This window comes from Phlebotomus papatasi, chromosome 2 (genome assembly GCF_024763615.1).
Source record: "Phlebotomus papatasi isolate M1 chromosome 2, Ppap_2.1, whole genome shotgun sequence".
NCBI lineage: Eukaryota > Metazoa > Arthropoda > Insecta > Diptera > Psychodidae > Phlebotomus > Phlebotomus papatasi.
Window position 1 is genome coordinate 72,985,229 of NC_077223.1, and position 19,740 is coordinate 73,004,968.

General features: G+C 33.2%; 1 protein-coding gene across 3 annotated transcripts in view; it reads left to right on the top strand.

Annotated features, from left to right (window-relative positions):
• Window positions 1-19,740, top strand: part of LOC129804298 (uncharacterized) — a 79,162-nt gene that overhangs the window by 38,881 nt on the left and 20,541 nt on the right. For all 3 annotated transcript variants that reach the window (XM_055851459.1, XM_055851458.1, XM_055851460.1), the window contains 4 exons: window positions 3,924-4,707; window positions 9,565-10,567; window positions 15,442-15,840; window positions 15,944-15,983. In XM_055851459.1, coding sequence (XP_055707434.1) covers window positions 3,924-4,707; window positions 9,565-10,567; window positions 15,442-15,840; window positions 15,944-15,983 — 2,226 coding nt within the window. The remainder of the gene's footprint in view (window positions 1-3,923; window positions 4,708-9,564; window positions 10,568-15,441; window positions 15,841-15,943; window positions 15,984-19,740) is intronic.

Genomic DNA, 19,740 nt, shown 5'->3' on the forward strand with positions numbered 1-19,740 from the left:
GCATTTTCAATGTACGAAAATTAATTTTCAGCAAAATTGATGTTACCACAAGCTTTGAAATTATTTAGAAAACCGTATCTTTGTGCTGTAATATTTCTAAGAGTATAATTAAGATAGATGCTCCTAAATGTCTTATACAATAATATCTCTTAACAAATTTTCAATAGAAATTTCATGTAGGACTTCCAATCTACTTGAAGGCAAAAGCTGTGAGTCAAGGGGGAGATATTAGGGTCGGAAGTAGTGTACAGCTGAAAATGAAGTATTTGGAAGTCTTTGAAAGTGGAAGTGCCGGAAAATAAAGTCTTCTTTGGCTAACTTCGCATTTTGCAGACTATACGCTACTTTCAGCTCAGATTTTTAATTCAAGTGGCAGTATAATTTGAAAGAAAGTTTGTTGATATTTTACAATGAGATACAATGTTAATGAAATGACTGGGAAACCTAAACAGATATTGTAGTAAGACTACTGCCACGCTGGACAATGGGCTTGAAACCTTCTGATACTGTAGGGAAGCATGAAAGCAGAGATTGTCTTGGGATTATCGGCCTCTAGGACAGGTTCGAAGTACACCCTGACCTGTGGCCAGTCCAGGTTAAACTGGCAGACCGGGATTGGTTCCCTTATGGTCCCCGTTTTTAGAAGCCAATATTGAAATAGGAATTGGCTGGGTTGTCGATTTTGATGAGACAGTAGATACTAAATTAATGCTCGTATTGATGATATAAAAATTGAGAAATCCCATTTTTTGATTTTTGTGGTTGCGATACATACTATTCCGAACTTAAAATTGCGAAAAAGAGTTCTTTAAGGGATAGGTTGATTGATACCCAACTGGGAAAAACCTTATGTCAATCTGATGGACCGGTTAAGTGTTGCAATATCAAGGTTAGAACGATTAGCTGGAGCCTTGTATCGAAAGACAGGTCTGTGATCTTTGATTGATGAACGATAGGCAAATTAGTATTGGTATAGTCGTACCGTCCTTGCGGGTGACTTTGCACGTTTTTTCGCTATTTTTCAACTTTGCTCTCTAAAAGTGGATAGTTAAAGTCAAGGGAGGGGGGTTTTTGAGTAAAATTATTTGTATTCAGTTGTTAATGAATGGATTTTGTGCCACTAGCATTAATTTTATAAAATTTTACTATGTTTAAAAAAATCAAGAAAAAAGGCTTGCACTTGGGATAAGGTGCGGGTGACTTTGCACTTTTTAATAAATACTAAAAAATCAACAATTTCTGATAATAAACGACAATGAAGATCTTTACATCTAAGGGTAATATGCACGAGATCTACAAGATGACATGATCGCCATCTTGATTTGACGTTTCTGTCCGCCATTTTGAATAACTGTCAAAACCTAAAACTGGTCCGATTGAGTTGAAATTTTAATATGTTGTAGCTGATGTCAAGACCTTTTCAGAACGTATCTATGTCCCAGTCTACGTCAAGTATTTACCTAGATACAGAGTCTCAAATTTTAAAATTTTGAAATCATCATATTTTGGCGATCTTTATTTACTAATCCTTAATTTTAAAATCTAAATGAAATGCCTCAGTAACCATTAAAAATGGTTGAGGCTTTTATTTTATATATTTATTTACTCTTACATAATTAAAAAAAAAAAATGAAAAGTGCATTTATTATTTTTTTTTATTTTTTCATTTTTGCAAAAACAGTTGTTCAGATCTTCAAATAATATGCTGTTATAAAGAAAAACATTACTTTTCTTTTTGTTTGTTATTTAGATCTCATCGCCTAACGATAGTACTGTCTTTTTTGTGATGATTTCGATAAAAGAAGCTCTCCGTAGTTCTGTATTCATGAAAATGTCAAAATTTTGAACTTGGAGCTCCTGTATCCAGGCAATCGCTTGACCTAGGTCGGATGTTATATATGTTCTGAAAAGGTTTTGACATCAGCTAGAACATACTAAAATTTCAGCTCAATCGGACCAGTTTTAGGTTTTGACAGTTATTCAGAATGGCGGACAGAAACGTCAAACCAAGATGGCGACCACACCATCTTGTAGATCTCGGTCACTTTATCTTAAATTATCAAAAAATTGGATAATTTTTAGCCAAATACTTTTATAATAAAGCTTTAGAAAGACCATTACATGCAATTTTATAACATAAATCATGCGTTCTTAGAAAGATAATAGGGAAAAAAAATATTTTAATAAAAATAATCAACAAAATCGAAGTGGATTATTCTAGCCAGATAAATTTAGAATAGATTTGGGCAATTTACTACTCTGAAATCGATTTTAAAATTGCACCTTCAGATAACTTTTTCACGGAGCCGTTTTTTGACGAAATACCTATATTAGCATTTCATTGACTGTTACTGAGAGCACAAGAATCCTTTTGAGGATCATTGTACCTTACTTGGTACTTAACATATCCCTATATACTTTGACATGGTAGACCGGATCGGCGAAGACTATCAATAAGTGCTAGAATTTATGAAAGTCTTACGGACAGCAGAGTGCAAAGTCACCCGCAACGACGGTATGCAACTAGAATTAGACCAACAATTTCTTCCTAGAAGTAAATCTAACTCGGCTCCCAAGAAAGAGTAAAATCAAAAGTACAAGATACTATAATCGGATGAATAACTGGCGTGAAATGTATTGATAGAGGACTCTCCGGTGATGGCCAGTGGATTTGAAGTCACTTGACAAAGAAAAACAGTTCTTCAATCTTGCCCAGAGCTTTCGGTTCTGAATATGGACCTTCTTCAGTGGCAACAAGGATTTGTACACTTATTTAGTACAAGATACCATGCAGTGGTAGCGATTTCCCTCCTGATATTTTGCGATAAACAACATTTCTGGATCGATTTGTGACAGATGTTGTTGAGAAATGATCTAATACAGCAACAACGGAAAAGGTTTTGAAAAAAATAGGCAGTGTTGATTGTTGATGCAAATTTTATGGAATTCCAGGGATATTATTTGGGCTACTCCACTGCCATCAAATAAGCACTGTGATTAATTCATTAGATTCAATGCGCTTATTTTTTTATTTTAATAAAAAACGTCCGGCGACAACACAAAATCATGCGTCGAACAAAAGACACTGCCAAAATTTAAGAAGTTGAAACGAAAAATTCTCCAGAACCATGTTGTTTCATTAAATTAGAAACAAAAATACATTTTTTTTAGAGACTTTCTGTTCCAAAAGTAGCTCCACTAGTGTAATATCGTTTTCCTAATTAAATTTCTCATAATTATTAAATAAATTATTGATTCCTAAGTATGAGAAGTGCATGGGAGTGCAAGAAGTGCTAGAAGTATTGCAGAATTTTTGGGAGTCTTTCGAAATGCTGGAGGTGCGAAGGGGTCTTTCATACAAATTGTAGACACTGAGAAAAATCCGATAAAGTTAAAATAACATTCCGGAAATGTTAATTTTACCCTGCAGTATTGATCCATAATCGGTGTAAATATTACCCTTTTTAGGCGTATTGGGGGTTAAAGTTACCCTTTTTTATGTTAATTTTATCCTTAAAAAGGTGTAAAATTAATATTAAAAAATGTTGATATATTTTTACACCTAAAAAGTGTTAAAGTTCTGAGGAAAAAAAGTTAATAGCACCCTCTTTTTTTCTCAGTGGAAGTGTGGAAGTGGTGTACACATTTTCACCCTAATATCTCGCCCTTGCTGTGAGTTCTTTCACTAGGAAAATCTCAGCTGGAAAAGAAAAAGGACATATAGACTAAGAATATTCCCATAAGTATTCAAAAAGCTCTGTAACCTTTATTGGAGGGTTTTGGTGTGTGTGGGGAAAAAAAGTGATGAATGTGCTCCCGTAAAGTTTTTGGCAAAATATTTTTGGGGGATGAGAAATTTCTAACCATACGAAAGTTTGTTGAGGGTAAACAAATTGAAATTTTCCTTCCGCATTGATTGCCAGGTGAAACATCGCCCAGAGGCGGATGATCATCAATTTGCTCGTGCGGGGTCACGCAAGAGTGACAATCACAGGAAACTCGAGGAACTCATTGCACGGAATGAGGCACGAAAGCTACTGCTCCTGCAGAATATCCATCACCACTCCCTGGCCACGGATACACTTCAGGCACCGGTTCATGGAGAGAGACCAATGTCCCCAACCACTGGTCTTCACATCATCTCCCCTCCGCCTGCCTTCCAGGATACCAGTTCTGCAGCTGTAAAGGCACCCTTCCCACCAGATACCAAGGATTCCCAGGGTGGCAAAAGAATGGTTTTTTCCCGAAGTTTCGAATGTGACACAGCGAAACTCAAATCTGACTACAAGGACAGCTACTCAAAGAGCTTCGAATTTGACTATGAAGCTCCTAAGGGCAATCATCTCACGGTGCTGCAAAATGTCCCGCCAAAAAACAGGAATAGTGCTTTTGCCTCCCTTACGGGCATCTCTCCCAATTATCTAACTGGCCGAACAAATAGCTTCAAAGTTCAGCCGGATGTGCCGCAGGCCAATGCCACTCAAAATAAGTTTCTGAAGCCGTCGTATGGAGCTAAAGCAGGGCTTCCTCCGAAGATGGGTACTCAGGCTATCGGAGGGGACAAGAAGAAATCAGCGGCTGTGAGCAGTATGAGGGTCAACAGGGGTGGTGGCTCAACTTTTGCCACAATGCGAGGATACAGGAGTCTTACGACTTCCTCGTCAATTAACAAGAGGCTCAATTCGTACGACAGTGGCACGAGATCTGGTGAGTCCAAGAAATATTTCTAACGAGCTTATTTTATTATGTGCTTATTTTTCTAAAGGTTTCAAAAGGAACAAGTTTGTTCTTTGAATTACTGAGTTTACGATTGTAGATTTTTTCCAGGAAGTAGGGAGTGGTGGTGCTACTTTGAGCTAAGGTGCTTCATTAATAAACGATGTTTTCGCATATTTGTAAATGAAACTAGGCTTTAATATAATGTAATTAAGCTCCATAAAACAATTGTGGAATTAAATAAAATTACAATTGTAAGTGCTCCAAATGGAAATTTTTAGCTACTCCAAATGGAAACGTCACTGTTTTCAAGATAAATACTGTACTAAATTATTATATTTATATATTTCCTATACCACAGTCTCATTATTTAGTTAATTTTGCTCCAAATAGAGCGAAAATCTATTCATACTCACAAATTTTAATTTATTATTTTCTCAGAAAAATTAAAAATGTACCTTTTTACCATCGCATTTTTCGTCGATCGACCATGTTTTCCAATGAAAAACACAATAAGGTGACTGTTATTTATTCGTTTTGCTTAATGTCATATTTCTGGCTAATTTTAGTTTTTCTGGATAATTTTATTGTTAACGGTACGTGAAGTTTTCAAATGAAATAATTATCTATTTCGTGAAGAAAAAGATTTTTTCTGAAGTGTCTCGGAAGGAAACCTCGGAAATATGATTTTTGGACAGATTTTCTTAATGTTTTAGATACGAAAGGAGAAAAAACAATAATAAGAAAAATCCTGCGCTCAAGAGCAACTCAACAAAGTTTTGTGGAAGCCTTTCGTCGCAGTTTCACTTACACTGTTTGTCTCCAATTAGAAACTTTCCCTTGTCTCCATTTGGATTAATATGTTTCCAATAGAAGCATTTTACATTCGCGTATTTTTCTTGTATTTAAGAAGTTTTCAAATTATATCTAAAGAATTTTCACTAAACAGTAACATTCTACAAGAGTCAAGGAGCAATTTTATGTAATTCTCTTCAGAAAAAAAATGAACTTAATTTGTTGAATCTTCAATCAACATTAAAGCGTTTGGAAATGATTTTGAATTAGAACATTTACCCTAATATGCGAAAAATTCGTATATCAATGTAGTTCCACAGGTCAAAGTAGCCCCACCTCCCCCTACAGGATTATTTTAGTAGTTTATTACCCTTAATCGTGGTCTTTAGAACTAAAAATTCTATTTCAAGAAATTTGTTATTTGAGCAAAAGTGGAAGTAAAAGAATTCTGGAAGTTAAATATCGCTTTAGGTCTTGAGTTAATAAAAGCAAATTGCCGTATTATAGATTATAATTAAAAGTTTAGCACATGAAACCTATAAAAAAAATATGAAGGAAAAGATAAGAGAGTTCTTGCAGATTTTATGTGTAACAAAATTTTTATGATATTTAAACAATGAATTTGAGCGAATTCAGCACAAAGTCATTATTAAATTTATTATTAGTTACAAGACAAAATCATGAATTGTTAAAACTTGATAAAAAAACTGAAAAACCTGCCAAAAATTAAAAAAAGTTACCCATTTTTTTTATTATTCTGAGGTTATGTTGCTTATTACCTTAAAAAAATATATAAAAAACTTAAGGGGTTACGTGAGTCACAGAGACTAAAAACAGCGTATTTTTCTTAAAATATTTTTTTAACAACTTAATAAAAAAATATTTAATTAAGCTTTATGCACATAAAACTATAAGCATTAATCAATATTTTTGAAATTTTTATTAAAAAATGTTTAAGATTTAGTCTTTGGGACCTGATTTTCAAAGAACTTTTTTGAAAAAAATTTGCGCTAGTTACGATTACTCAGATTCATAAGAATTCAGAAGATGAATTAAATACTTACTTGGACGTACTATCATAACTTTTATTTAACAGGATGAAACGTGATGTAAAAATGCCGAAAATGGTAATTCTTATATAAACATTTCTTTATATTCAATATTTTTTAAATCCTATCGTCCAAGTATGAATTTATCTCATCTCCTACATTGAGAGAAATCCGAAAAAGTTAAAATAACATTCCGGAAATGTTAATTTTACCCTGCAATATTGATCCGAAATCGGTGTAAATATTACCCTTTTTAAGTGTATTAGATGTTAAAGTTACCATTTTTCAAGTTAATTTTACCCTTAAAAAGGTGTAAAGTTAACATTAAAAAATGTTGATATATTTTTACACCTAAAAAGTGTTAAAGTTCTGAGGAAAAAAAGTTAATCGCACCCTCTTTTTTTCTCAGTGTAGCAGGAAATATTTGATTTTCTTTTATTTCTGACGAATCTACGCTGAGTAATCGTGACTAACGGAAAGTAAGTCATTTCCAAAGAGATCTCCGAAAAAAAATTTTAAATTTTTAATTTTTAATTTCAAAAAATATACACTGAGAGAAATCCGAAAAAGTTAAAATAACATTCCAGAAATGTTAGTTTTACCTTGCATTATTGATCCTAAATCGGTGTAAATATTACCCTTTTTAGGCGTATTAGGGGTTAAAGTTACCCTTTTTCATGTTAATTTTAACCGTAAAAAGGTGTAAAATTAACATTAAAAAATGTTGATATATTTTTACACCTAAAAAGTGTCAAAATTATGAGGAAAAAAAGTTAATCGCACCCCTGTTTTTTTCTCAGTGTAGGTTAAAGACTACACTTTTATTTGCTTAACCCTCTAACAGTGTTTTCTTTAATATAAGAAAAAAAGTTCTGATGTTTTCTAGGATAATTATGATCCAATAAAGTTGAAAAAACCATCCATTCTTCATTATCTCTTTTAGTTTAGGCGCTAGGTGAGAAAATATAAAAATTTTTTGAAACTCTTTTTGCTTCTAAAATTCACATTTTTAGTTTTTTTCAATGTTTTTAAATTAAATATACAAAGTAGAATGACATATCTATCAGTAAAAAATAAATTTATTTTAGAAAGATAATTTTAAATCGGTATATTTCTTGAAATTGGAAATGAGTTTTTTTGCACAAATATTTTTTGTTGCTTTTTCTCTGACCTGTCACACAAAATTGGGGATAGCAACTAAATGAAGAGTCAAAATGAGTTCAAACTTTCAAAATATGTTAGTATGACTATTACCGAGGACACTATAGCACTTTTAAATAAATAAAAAAATTAAAATCGCAGTAAATGTGATTTTTGTGAAGACCGTCTTGAGACGGTCTTACCTGAACCTGATAGATGGTTAAGAGTGTTAAGAGCTTAATTAATTTTTAAAATATGTTGGAAAAATATTTTTAGAACATTTTTTAGTTAAAATTATTTCATTTTTTTTTTAATTTGGAATAGAAAAGATCATTGAAATGCATTTAGAATTCGCAATATTCTTAATTGCAATTTCAAGATTTCTTTTTGTAAGTTTCTAAGGTTTAGATTTCATTGAAAGTTCATCAAATCACCCTAAAGGGGTCAAGAAAACTAAAAAAAAATAATATTTTCTCTAATTTTTTTCAGCTTAATATATATTTTTTTAATTAAAGCTCTTAGACGTATATAAGTACAACATTTAAACTGTATTTTCTAAAAATTTCGCAAAAAATTAAAGTCTCATTTTTGACATTCTTTTTTATTTTTTTTTTTTTTGATAAAAACATTACTTTTCGGTGGACAAGATTTCTTAGAATTGATTCATATGAAATCCAAAAACTAAATATTTCCTGTTATCTACTGAGTGAGTGAATCTAGTCCTTAAATGAAGGATTTTATGTTTACTTGGTCACAACTTATTATTCAAGACGATACATGGTGTAAAATACGTTAAAAATGGTACTTTTGTATGATATTTATTTAGTAACTTGGAAAAAAAAATCAACATTTACGAACCTGCGAACGTTACGAAGGTGCAAAACCTTCCCCTATATGCCTAAGAGCTTGAATTAAATAAATTTTTTATTATGTTGAAAAAAATTTGAGAAAGATATGCTGTTTTTTGTCCATTTTCGCCCACGTAACCCTTTAAGCTCAGATTTTTTTTAACTCGGATCTGTGCCAGCAAAGCCTCGATTTCCAAAATATCGCTCAGTTCTATTTCAGCTAAGTTGTTTGTTGTATTATGGCCTCTACTAGGAGCAATTTCTTTAAAAAATGCCTTTTTAAAGAAAATTCCCCTATTCCTGTAGGCAGAAACGTCAGAATTTTTTAAAAAAGGCAATTTTTGACGAAAATTGCTTCTAGTGTGTAGACACCATTATAACTCAAAAACTTATAGAAGTTTTACACTTTAATTTTAGAAATCTTTAGCGCAGAGTACGGAATCAACAGGTCGATTAAAAGATTTGAGGCTCAAAGATTTATTTCAGATTTGAAGGGATTACTAAATTCCTTCTAACCGTCATTTTTCAATTTTTACAAACTTCTATTTATTCTTTTGAACAAAATAGGAAAATTAATCAATTTTGCTAATCCTTGCTACAATTTAATTTAAGATTTCCAGTACCTAAGTCCACTGAACTCATCCCTTATTTTAATTTCAGGGTCAAGTGCTTGAAGGCAATACCTCTATGTATTCTTGTTTATAAGATTAAATCCTCCTAAAACTTTGTATTTGCATAAGCCACAAAAATCTGATTCAACGCAATACAAAGCTTTTCAGTATATTCTACATGTTTGAATGAGATTGTAGAATATTTAGTGAAAGCTCGCCTTAGTTTACGTAAAATGATCTTTTGTGCAATTACCCGATTTTACCACAAGACTCTCTCAAATGCAAACTAACTTCATAGGATTAATTTAAGAAGCTTGAGTGAGCTTTTTGAGAAGTTCATTAATTTTCTGTGAGACACAATATCCCAAAATAAACTGAAAATTAATATCATATTCTCCCCTATAGATTTCTCAAATGATGAGGAGGATAATGAAACTCCCACCCTGCAACCCTATCAGCAGAATTACCCACCTGTTTCGATTAATGTGTCAGACTACCAGGTGAGCAGGAATGCTAGAAGTCGTTCGGCATTTCCCACAAATGTTAGTGGTACGAGACTACATAGGTCAAATACTGTTGAGAGTCGATCGATGGCACCTCCTGGTGAGGATAGGTCGACAATTATGATAAGGACTCCTCAACAATTGGCCAGGAGTTATGAGGCCACATACTTGGCAAATAGTCTAAGAGCAGCCAAGAATTACGAGGAGGATGATGTGTATGTGTCTAGTCGGAGTTCAAGCTCGAGTGTTGAGGATATTGGAGCGTCTACGGATATCTATCGACGACAGCCGAACCGTCAGAGTACGGAATCTCGGATTCGCCGCTCGAGATCTCTACAGTTGTCCGTAAGATCACCAAGTCGAGTGCCAATGGCAGCTAGAACATCTGCTATGGCTAGACCAGCAAGAACCTCCAAGTACCCTCCTCCAACTCCCCATCCAGTTGCCCTGATGCATCATCAAGGCCAAAATGTACCCCAATCCCGCGGAAAAGATAAGCCGAGTAACCAACAGAAACTCAAGCAAGATGCCAACACACGATCCTTAGACATGGATGGTAAATCTTACGGTGGAAGTTTTGACTTTGATCCCAAAGTCACATCCTTCGATGAAACCTGCTCCAATCTCACCAATCTCCATTTTGTCAATTCAAACAATGAGCGCATCTTTGCGGAATCGAAATACAATCAGCAGAACCAGACTCAGCGTGGGCAGCAGAGCAGCTCATATGGAAGTCGCCTGTACGACCATGAACTGGTATATCAGCCATGGAGACGCAATCGATCCCCAATTATGGATTACGGGCCAAAGACCAAAGTGACCCCTAAAAGGGATTCTTCCCTACCACCCTACCACTCCCAGACACCATCATCCATGAGTCGCAGTGAACAAGACTCCAGCGAAAGGTAGGAAAAATGTTTCTTTGTTGCTGTCTCTCTGTTCTCTGTCTGTCTCTTGAGGCTATGGGTGTGCAAATTTCCGGTCGAATCTCTGACAAATCCTCCGTGGATAGCAACAAAAATGCCTTCTTCACAATCATTTCATCGCTATCTCAAAACCTCTGGGACAAATTAAGTAATGTTCCTTTTTTTAAAAGTCCTGTACATAAGATACAAGTAATTCATTTATGAATTTATGTTCTTGTAGAGACGAACAAACAGTTTGCCATTTAGAATAAGTTTTTATGTCTGGTAAGAGCTGGTTTTTATTTAAGATTTCAAAAGAAATAAAAAGTGTAAAATGCTCTGCTTACATCCTACAAGTTCTTTCCCTATATTGAACAGTTGCTATACATATTTTATATTTAATCCAATCCAACGGTTTTTTTTATATTTCGAACAAATTTATTCTTGATTTGTGAATTTTGAAAAATATTTATCTTAGAAAAAGATGGCAAAGCGTCCTAGCTTTGCGGAATGCTCGGACTCACGAGATAGAGCTCACCGTGAATTAGTTTATTTACATAATCTTTTAGTATCACAGATCTACTAGAGTCATAAATCACAAATTCATTTAAAAATCAAAAAATCGGTACTTAACCGGTTCATTATCGATGAAGACCGATGCAGCTGGGTTCAGAATTGCAATACCTTTCCAAAAAATCCAAATTTAACCAAATCGTTTGAAAAATTAGCCATCAAAAGTGGTTGACTTTTGGCCTTCAATAATTCAAAATGGCGAATTTTGCGGTCATACGTATGTTTGGGCGAAATGTTCGCCTGGACTAGCTCTAAAACATATCCAAAAATCATTGAAAAAGCTTGGGCCAATTTTGAGAAAGACCAAAAACATTATTTTTAGGGAATTTTAATTATTGGGAATGTAAAATTATTCAAAAATCGGTACTTAACCGGTTCATTACCGATGAAGACCGATACAGCCGGGTTTAGGATTTCAATACTTTTCCAAAAAATCCAAATTTAACCAAATCGGTTGAAAAATTAGCCTTCCAAAGTGGTTGACTTTGACCTTAAATAATTCAAAATGGCGAATTTTCCGGTCATAGGTCCTAAGTATGCTAGGGCGAAATGTTCGCCTGGCTACCTCTTAAACTTAAACATATCCGAAAATCATTGAAAAAGCTTGGGCAAATTTTGAGAAAACCAAAAAAACATGGTTTTTGGGGATGATAGAGGGGGGAGGGGGAAAAACAAACGTCGAGAGATTTTGTTTTTTTATTGAGGGTCATGGCAGACTGGAAGTCGATATCTCTTATCGTTTAAGCTCCAGAACAGTGACAAGTTGAAAAAAAGTCGATTATATAACTGCTCTCTCTTTGAGTTCGAGCAGTAAAATGTTATATATTTAAAACGAACTTCAGTTTAATTTTTCGTCAATCTCCAATTGTCCTCAAATTGTTCTTAAAATGAATTCTTACTGGGAACTTACGAAATGCTCGTAAATCGTAAAACCTACAAAAAAATTCGTAAGACTTTGAAATTTTTCACAAACATTGTTCGTAGCTTTATGAGCATTTTTCGTTTTTTATGACAACATTTTTTGTTTTTTATGACAACATTTTTTGTGTGTTTACGAACACCTACGAACAAATGTTTGTAAAAGTACAAAAAAAGCTCGTCAAATGATCTTGTTTACAATCAATATTTGTGAAAAAGTACAAACTTTTACGAACTTATTTGTGGGTTATACGATTTACGAGTATTTCATAAAGTGCTCAACTATTTTACCAAATGCACCACGAATCCCTCATTTTATAACAAATATCTTGGTAGGATTCATAATAATGCGTGTTTAAATTTTGTAATCCTTACCGGAAGAAAAGTAATATCTTGGCATGTTTCCTTGATAACAAGCTTTAACGAACAAAAACGTTAAAAGAATGGATTGATTTACAAAAACATGTTTATCATTTACTACGCTTCTGATTCTGAATACGTTCATTATGTATTTTTCGTCGTTGTACAAGGGTTGAATGAATGTAAGTGGCTGATGCTTTTCAATATAATTTTGCGATTGCAGTACCATAAAGACCATTAATATAAAACTTTGAGCTTATTTGAAAAAGAGATTGCAAAGCGTCCCAGCTTTCCGGAGTGCTCGAACTCACGAGAACGAGGTATTATCGATTCACTACTGAATAAATTCGATGCAACCGCGTTGGAAATTTCAAAATCTTCGAAAGTGGTTAAACTTTGATCTTCGAAAATTCGATATTAAAATGAATTTCGAACACAGGTGTCCAAGGACGAAATATTCGCCTTGACTACCTCTAAAATATATTCGAAAATAAAAGAAATCGTAGGAGCCGTTTTGGAAATAAACCAAAAAACATGGTTTTGCAATGGTAGGAAGGGGTGGGGGAAGGAGAAAAATACTGTCCTAGATAATGTTGACTTATGGGGGGGTCGTCAAAGACGGGAGGACGATATCTCTTACTGTTTGGCCACTAGCCGTGTCACAAGTTGAATAAACGTGGATTATATGACCGCTCTCTCTTTCAGTTCGAGCAGTAGGGGAAAGTCGTCTGCCTTTAAATTCACTAGCCTTCAAATGTTGCGATTTTTTCGTTGTTCTCAAAAGCATAAATTATATTCTATTAACTATTAGGTAGCTATCCATCATCCTCACAAATCATCAAAAAATGGAGAGCCTAGCTCCTATTTCCTAGATGCTAGATAAAAAAAAAATGAAAATGAGCTCTAAACTGTAATTTTTATGTTCCACAAATCATGTGATTTTTCATAGTAAAAATCATTTTACAAATAAATCTTCCATTGTGACACATAGAAGGTTAATCAGGCTTAATATTTCTGTTAATACATTTTGGTTCAGATGACACAATTTTTGTGGGTGGCAAAAATTTGCAAATATCACCCTGAAGCAGCCTTTAAATGCTAATGTCGTGTGCCTTTAAATCCTATCTTTCCATACATCAAAACATGTGAAATCGAACTCCAACTTTTCTCTGACGAACGTCATACAAATACTTATAACCTGCTATCTTGCTCCGGCCGGGATGTTTCAAGTTGACAATTGTCAACTTCAATGGCTTTTTCTTCCAAATTTTCATGTGCAAAACAGTGCTTCAGAAAAATGTGAAGAAAATTTATTGTTTAATGTCTTTTGACCGCAGTGATGATTTTAGTGAGTGCGTTAGGCTTCAACCTAATCATTTATAGCCCATTTAATTTTATTGATTCAATATTCTCAGTGAAAAAAAAACATTTAAAGGTAGCTGCCTCGCGTTTAAAGGCAGACTATGCCAGCCACCTTATACAAATCGACATCACTATTTTAATCTCCTCAGAAGGAAAAACTGAGGACTTGCGAGTGCTAAATGAGGTAATCATATACGCCGAATGAACAAGAGAATTTTTTGGTGTAGTAGAAAATAAAATCCATTTTGTGGATTCTTCAGAAAAAAATCTTAAATTTGGAACTCCATTTTTCGTTTGAAGGCAGACGACCTTCCCCTAAAATGATTTTAAATAATTTAATTAAATTGTTTTGTTCAAATTCTAGAATTAATCTAAATCAAAAGAATTTACTATCAAGTTTTTCAATTTTTTCCACGGCGTAAGATCTTGTTCTTCCATATCCGTAATATTTAGGGGAGAACGGGGCAGCATTAACTACGTGTGGTATTAGATTGTGGTATCTTATAGTTTACCTTCAAAAGAATATTGATGGAACCACTCTTTGTTCTAAATATGTATATACTTTCCCTACTATTCATTGAAATATTTATCAGCCTCATACAAACATTTTTTGTACAAATTACACGCAATGAAAAATTTCAGTTGATGGCTAATACTACCCCAATTAGATTTTCACGTTCAAAAAGAGAAAAATTCACCCCTGCCCCTGGTGCAAGAAAGAAGGTTAAATTTAAATGTAAACTACTTATAGCTTATTAAATCACAAAAGAAAATGCGCAAAAATATATAGTGATACCAAAAAACTGATTGTATTGCATATATCTCAATTTGAATAGGAAAACTTTTCTATGAATTATGGTTTGAAGAAAAACTTTTAATATGGAAACTTTCAGAGTTCCTTTTGATATGCTAAAGGTGTAATACTATAAAAAATGAATAGAAAAGATGTTCAATATATTATGAACAAAATTACTTCAGATATTTTCAATTGGGTAATAGAGTTGATACAATTTTGTATTTTCATCTGTAAATCCGTACAAATCTCTGCAATACATTTGTTCAACACTTTGTTAATTGATTCTCTGGGATTATTTACCAATTTTGCTAGATTCAATTCAATAAATTTCTCTTTCTCTCTCTCTCTGTGAACCTATATCTGAATAGGGAATTAATTTAATGAGATATGTAACAAATTTTTGAAGTGAATGTTTTTTGGGTGAAAAACGCAATCAATGCAGTTGTTTGAGAATTTATTTCTTGGAAAAAAGAGAAGAAAAGTATTGGACTTTTTGATGGTTATTTTGAGAGTTAAATATAATGAGAAATGAACGTGAAGAAGGCAAACTTGTTGTGAAAATGTTGTAACATTTTTTTTTGTGTCGAAATGAAAATTTCACCTTTAGAAAAAAAAAGATTGAAAACTTTCTCATATCTTCTCTGTGAGTTTGGAGGTATAATATTGAGTATAATAGCTTTTGGGGGTAAAATTAACGTTTGACTGAACCATCTCGCCCAATTCTTCCCTGGTAAAAGAAATACCCTTCATAATCTCTTTTCCTAATAACTTCAAATTCCTGGGACATGCATGGCACTGATGAACATGTTCCCATTGTCCTGGGCGCTCCTCGTGAAACACCTCCCATGAATTTGATGTCTTTCAGTTGCACGGGTGGCCATCAACAGCACTCGCGCAAGGTGAAATGTCCTGGCGAGAAAAGCAATAGCCTCGACGATGAGATTTGCAGCAGACGATCTGATATGTATAGTTCATGTATAGAAAGTAGCAATAGCAGTGCCGGAATGAAAGTTAAAAATGATTTTCAGAAGAAGTCAGACACACCAAAAGAAACATATATAAAAATACCTTGTAGTAATAATCAGAATTGCCAAATGATGACAGACAACAAGTGTAGTAATGCGAAAATTGAACCACCAGCCAACAGAAACGATTCCGTTGATGATGACACGGGGAGAGGTGATCTGCAAGACAAGAGTCTGCTGTCACCAGCACGTGCCAACTATCGCAGCAAATCCCTCCCCAAGTCATTCATGAGGAATAGGTAAGCATCAGTCAGTCCTCCCCATCACAGAATACTCTCCTTCCGATTCCCAAATTATCCATACAATTTATTAATATTAATTCAAAATAACTTTCTTCGGCAGCCACACGAAGAAATCAACTGGAAGTCGACCAACAAAATTGGTAAGTTCCTTTTTGGCATCATTTTCAACCCTCCCATCATAAATAGTTTATTCACCATCTGCTATTTTTCTTGCTTTTTATATCATACTCCCACCCCCAACATTCTTCCGGGTTCATGACAAACAACAAGTTCCATTGAGATGCCTTTTCCTTCCATTTTACCTTTGGTGGTTTGGGTGGTGACTTTTTTTTCCGTCATCTTTTGCGCCTTATAAGCCCAATGAAGCGGAAAACACATATGGAAGAGGCTTCCTGTTTGACCGTGAAAGTACTTTGGCCCCAAATAGCCTCAAAATGTGGGTGTTTTGACATCAGAAAAACAATGCGTAGTAGGAAATTGAAGAGCATTGCGAAAAAGAGAATTTACGTGTCAACCAACAATATTAAATTCAAATTAATCTGGAAGATTAAAAATGTTTTGATTCGTGTTTTGTGCATTTATAGAGCAACAAATTTATAAAGCATTAGCGCAATAACGGAGGCTAAATTTTTAATGTTCTAGAAAGTCTTGGGATATTATATTAAACAATTAATTATGATGAGTTCAGAGAGGCACGGACTTCATCAACGGAATGTTGTCACTCTAGAGGTCCAGAGAACATAGGAATCTTTTCAGAATTTTCGGCTCAGACTCTATCGCAAAGGATACACAGTAAAAAAAATTAACACTATTATAGTGTGTAATCTTTCACACCACTATTATAGTGTTAAATTTGCAAAAAAAAAAATTTAATTTAATGATGTTGAAATTCAAGTTGTTGAATTTGAAGTTGTTGAATTTAAAAATTGTTGAATTTTTGTGTGTAAACTCAAAAATTATTGAATTTTCATTTCATTTCGTTTATTTTAGTTTTTTTGCCTTTTTGGACATTTGTAATGTTTTTTCCTGTACTTGGCATCCTCCCTAATGCGAGATAATTACATCTGATGCTTGGATCTTCACAATATACTTATTATGCATATAAGTATTTCATGTTATGACTTTTGCCCAATGAAAAGCATCTCGACTGAAGTATATGTCTTAAATGGAAATTCAACCATTTTTACACAATTTTTGTTTAAAAATTCAACAAATTTGGTTGAAATACACAAGGCTTCATACTATAATAGTGTAAAATATTATGACCAAACTATAATAGTGTTAGTTTTTGATCATGTGACACAAAGTTCCATAAAGTTATGTATTTTCTCACACTATAATAATGTGAAAAACTATAATCATACTATAATAGTGGTAATTTTTAGAATTTTTCAACAGTTTTAAATTACAAAATATTGTTGAAAATATTTTATGACTATTATAGTGAGAAATTTTACACAGATCGCAATTAAATAATTAATTTATCCGATTTGACACTATTATAGTGTTAAAATTTTACACATTTTCAAATTAAACAACGTTGTTAAAAAATTTTCAACTACAATAGTGGTAATTTTCAATCACGTGACAATAAATTACCAAATTATTATTATTATTTATTATTATTATTTTTATTATTATTATTTTATTATTATTAAATTATTATTATTTTTAAACATTTTTAAATTAACCAACTAAAATGGTCGATTTTGCACTATTATAGCAGTAAAATTTTACACGTGATAATTATATGCAAGTCTCTTAAAAAAGAGATGGCAAAGCGTCCCAGCTTTGCGGAATGCTCGAACTCACGAGATAGAGCTCACCGTGAATTAGTTTTTTTTTGCATAATCTTTTGGTATTACTGATCTACTAGGGATAAAATTGACTTATAAATCACAAAAGCATTTGAAAATCAAAAATCGATACTTAACCGATTCATTACAGATGAAGGCCGATGCAGCCAGGTTCGAAATTGCAATACATTTCCAAAAAATCCAAATTTAACTAAATCGGTTGAAAAATGAGCCTCCCAAAGTGGTTGACCTTTGACCTTCAAGAATTCAAAATGACGAATTTTCCGGTCATAGGTATGTTTGGGCGAAATGTTCATCTAGACTAGCTCTTAAACATATCCGAAAATCATTGAAAAAGCTTGGGCCAATTTTGAGAAAAACCGAAAAACATTATCCTTAGGAAATATTAATTATTAGGAATGTAAAATTATTCAAAAATCGGTACTTAACCGGTTCATTACAGATGGAGACCGATGCAGCCGGGTTCGAAATTTCAATACCTGTCCAAGAAATCCAAATTTAACCAAATTGGTAGAAAAATGGGTCCTCCAAAGTGGTTGATTTTTGACCAACAGTAATTCAAAATGGCGAATCTTCCGGTCATAGGTACGTTTGGGCGAAATGTTCACCTGGACTATCTCTAAAACATATCCGAAAATAATTGAAAACGCTTCGGCCAATTTTGAAAAAAAAAACCTAAAAAAAAACATGGTTTTGGTGGGGAGGGAAAAAACGTCTAGAGATATCGTTTTTTATTGGGGGTCATCGAAGACTGGAAGTCGATATCTCTTACCGTTTAAGCTCCAGAAAAGTGACAAGTTGAAAAAAAAACGATTTTATAACTGCTCTCTCTCTTTGAGTTCGAGCAGTAAAATAACAGAATTTCACATTATTCGAAGGCATGAACGTTCGAAGGGAGAGTACTTTCTCCTACTAGTTGGATTAAATTCGGTAATTTGTCATTTTTTCAGTGGTCTAGGATCCCTATATTATTCATAAATTCATATAGGTCTCTTCATATGCCGTCTAATATTTAATTAAAAAGCAGTTTTCACATCTACCCCATTGTCACTGCTGCCACAATTTCCCCTAATTACCATATTTTTTTTTAAATCACCGATTTTTCCACCAGTTTCTAAAAAGTTAACTGATTTCCTATCTATACCTAATAAGATTATCTTAATGGTATCAGATTTTGTGGATCTAAAATTGGAACTAGAATTCTCATGACTATTCATGTAGCTCTTCGTATAATGTCATTTCAGTAAACCTATACCCGATCGATACCCGTAAACTCTGGGTTATCGGAGAGGTACTTTGAGAGTATCTGAAATTTCATTTTATGCGAAAAATTATCTTTTTCCTAAATACGAAAGAGGTCCTGCATGATATTTCAGAAGGTGTTAAAAAGTAGCATCAGATAGAAGATAGCAGATAGTATGACACTTTCACAGAATACTTCATATCATTTGATGCTGATAATTATTACCGCTTGGTTAGTGCATTTCTTGATTATATTGAAATTAATTGGAAATTCTACAATAACCATAATTAGTCAAAGACCGAATTAATTAATACCAATTAATACCAAGACCGGCCAAAACACAAGACTCAAAATCTTAGTTGCATAAAATTCTGCAGAATTTTGTCCTGTTATCCGATATCGTTTATGAAATTAGGGATGACCAGAATTCTGAAAAATGTTACCATTTTAGTGTAATTTATGTATTTCACGCAATATCTGCAGAATCTAATTTTTTAATAACTTTTGTTTTTTTTCTTAATAATAAAATTCTCTAATATATATTTGAAATAAATTAAAATCAGTGAATAAACAAGAATGAAATTGTATACTTCATGTCAATCATTTTGCTAATGACATAATGCTAGAGCGAGCTTAAAATAACCAAATTTTATACAATTTTTCTTAAGTGTACCTCCTATTCATTTAAGTAAAAAATCAGTAAGCTCAGTACAATATGAAAAATTAAGCTCTTATCGGTCTTACTATTGTTTACATTATATTGCTTATCATTGTTTAGCACATATAATAAATTCAACCTTAATTGAAATTCCCTAAACTCAGAATTTAAACAATGAA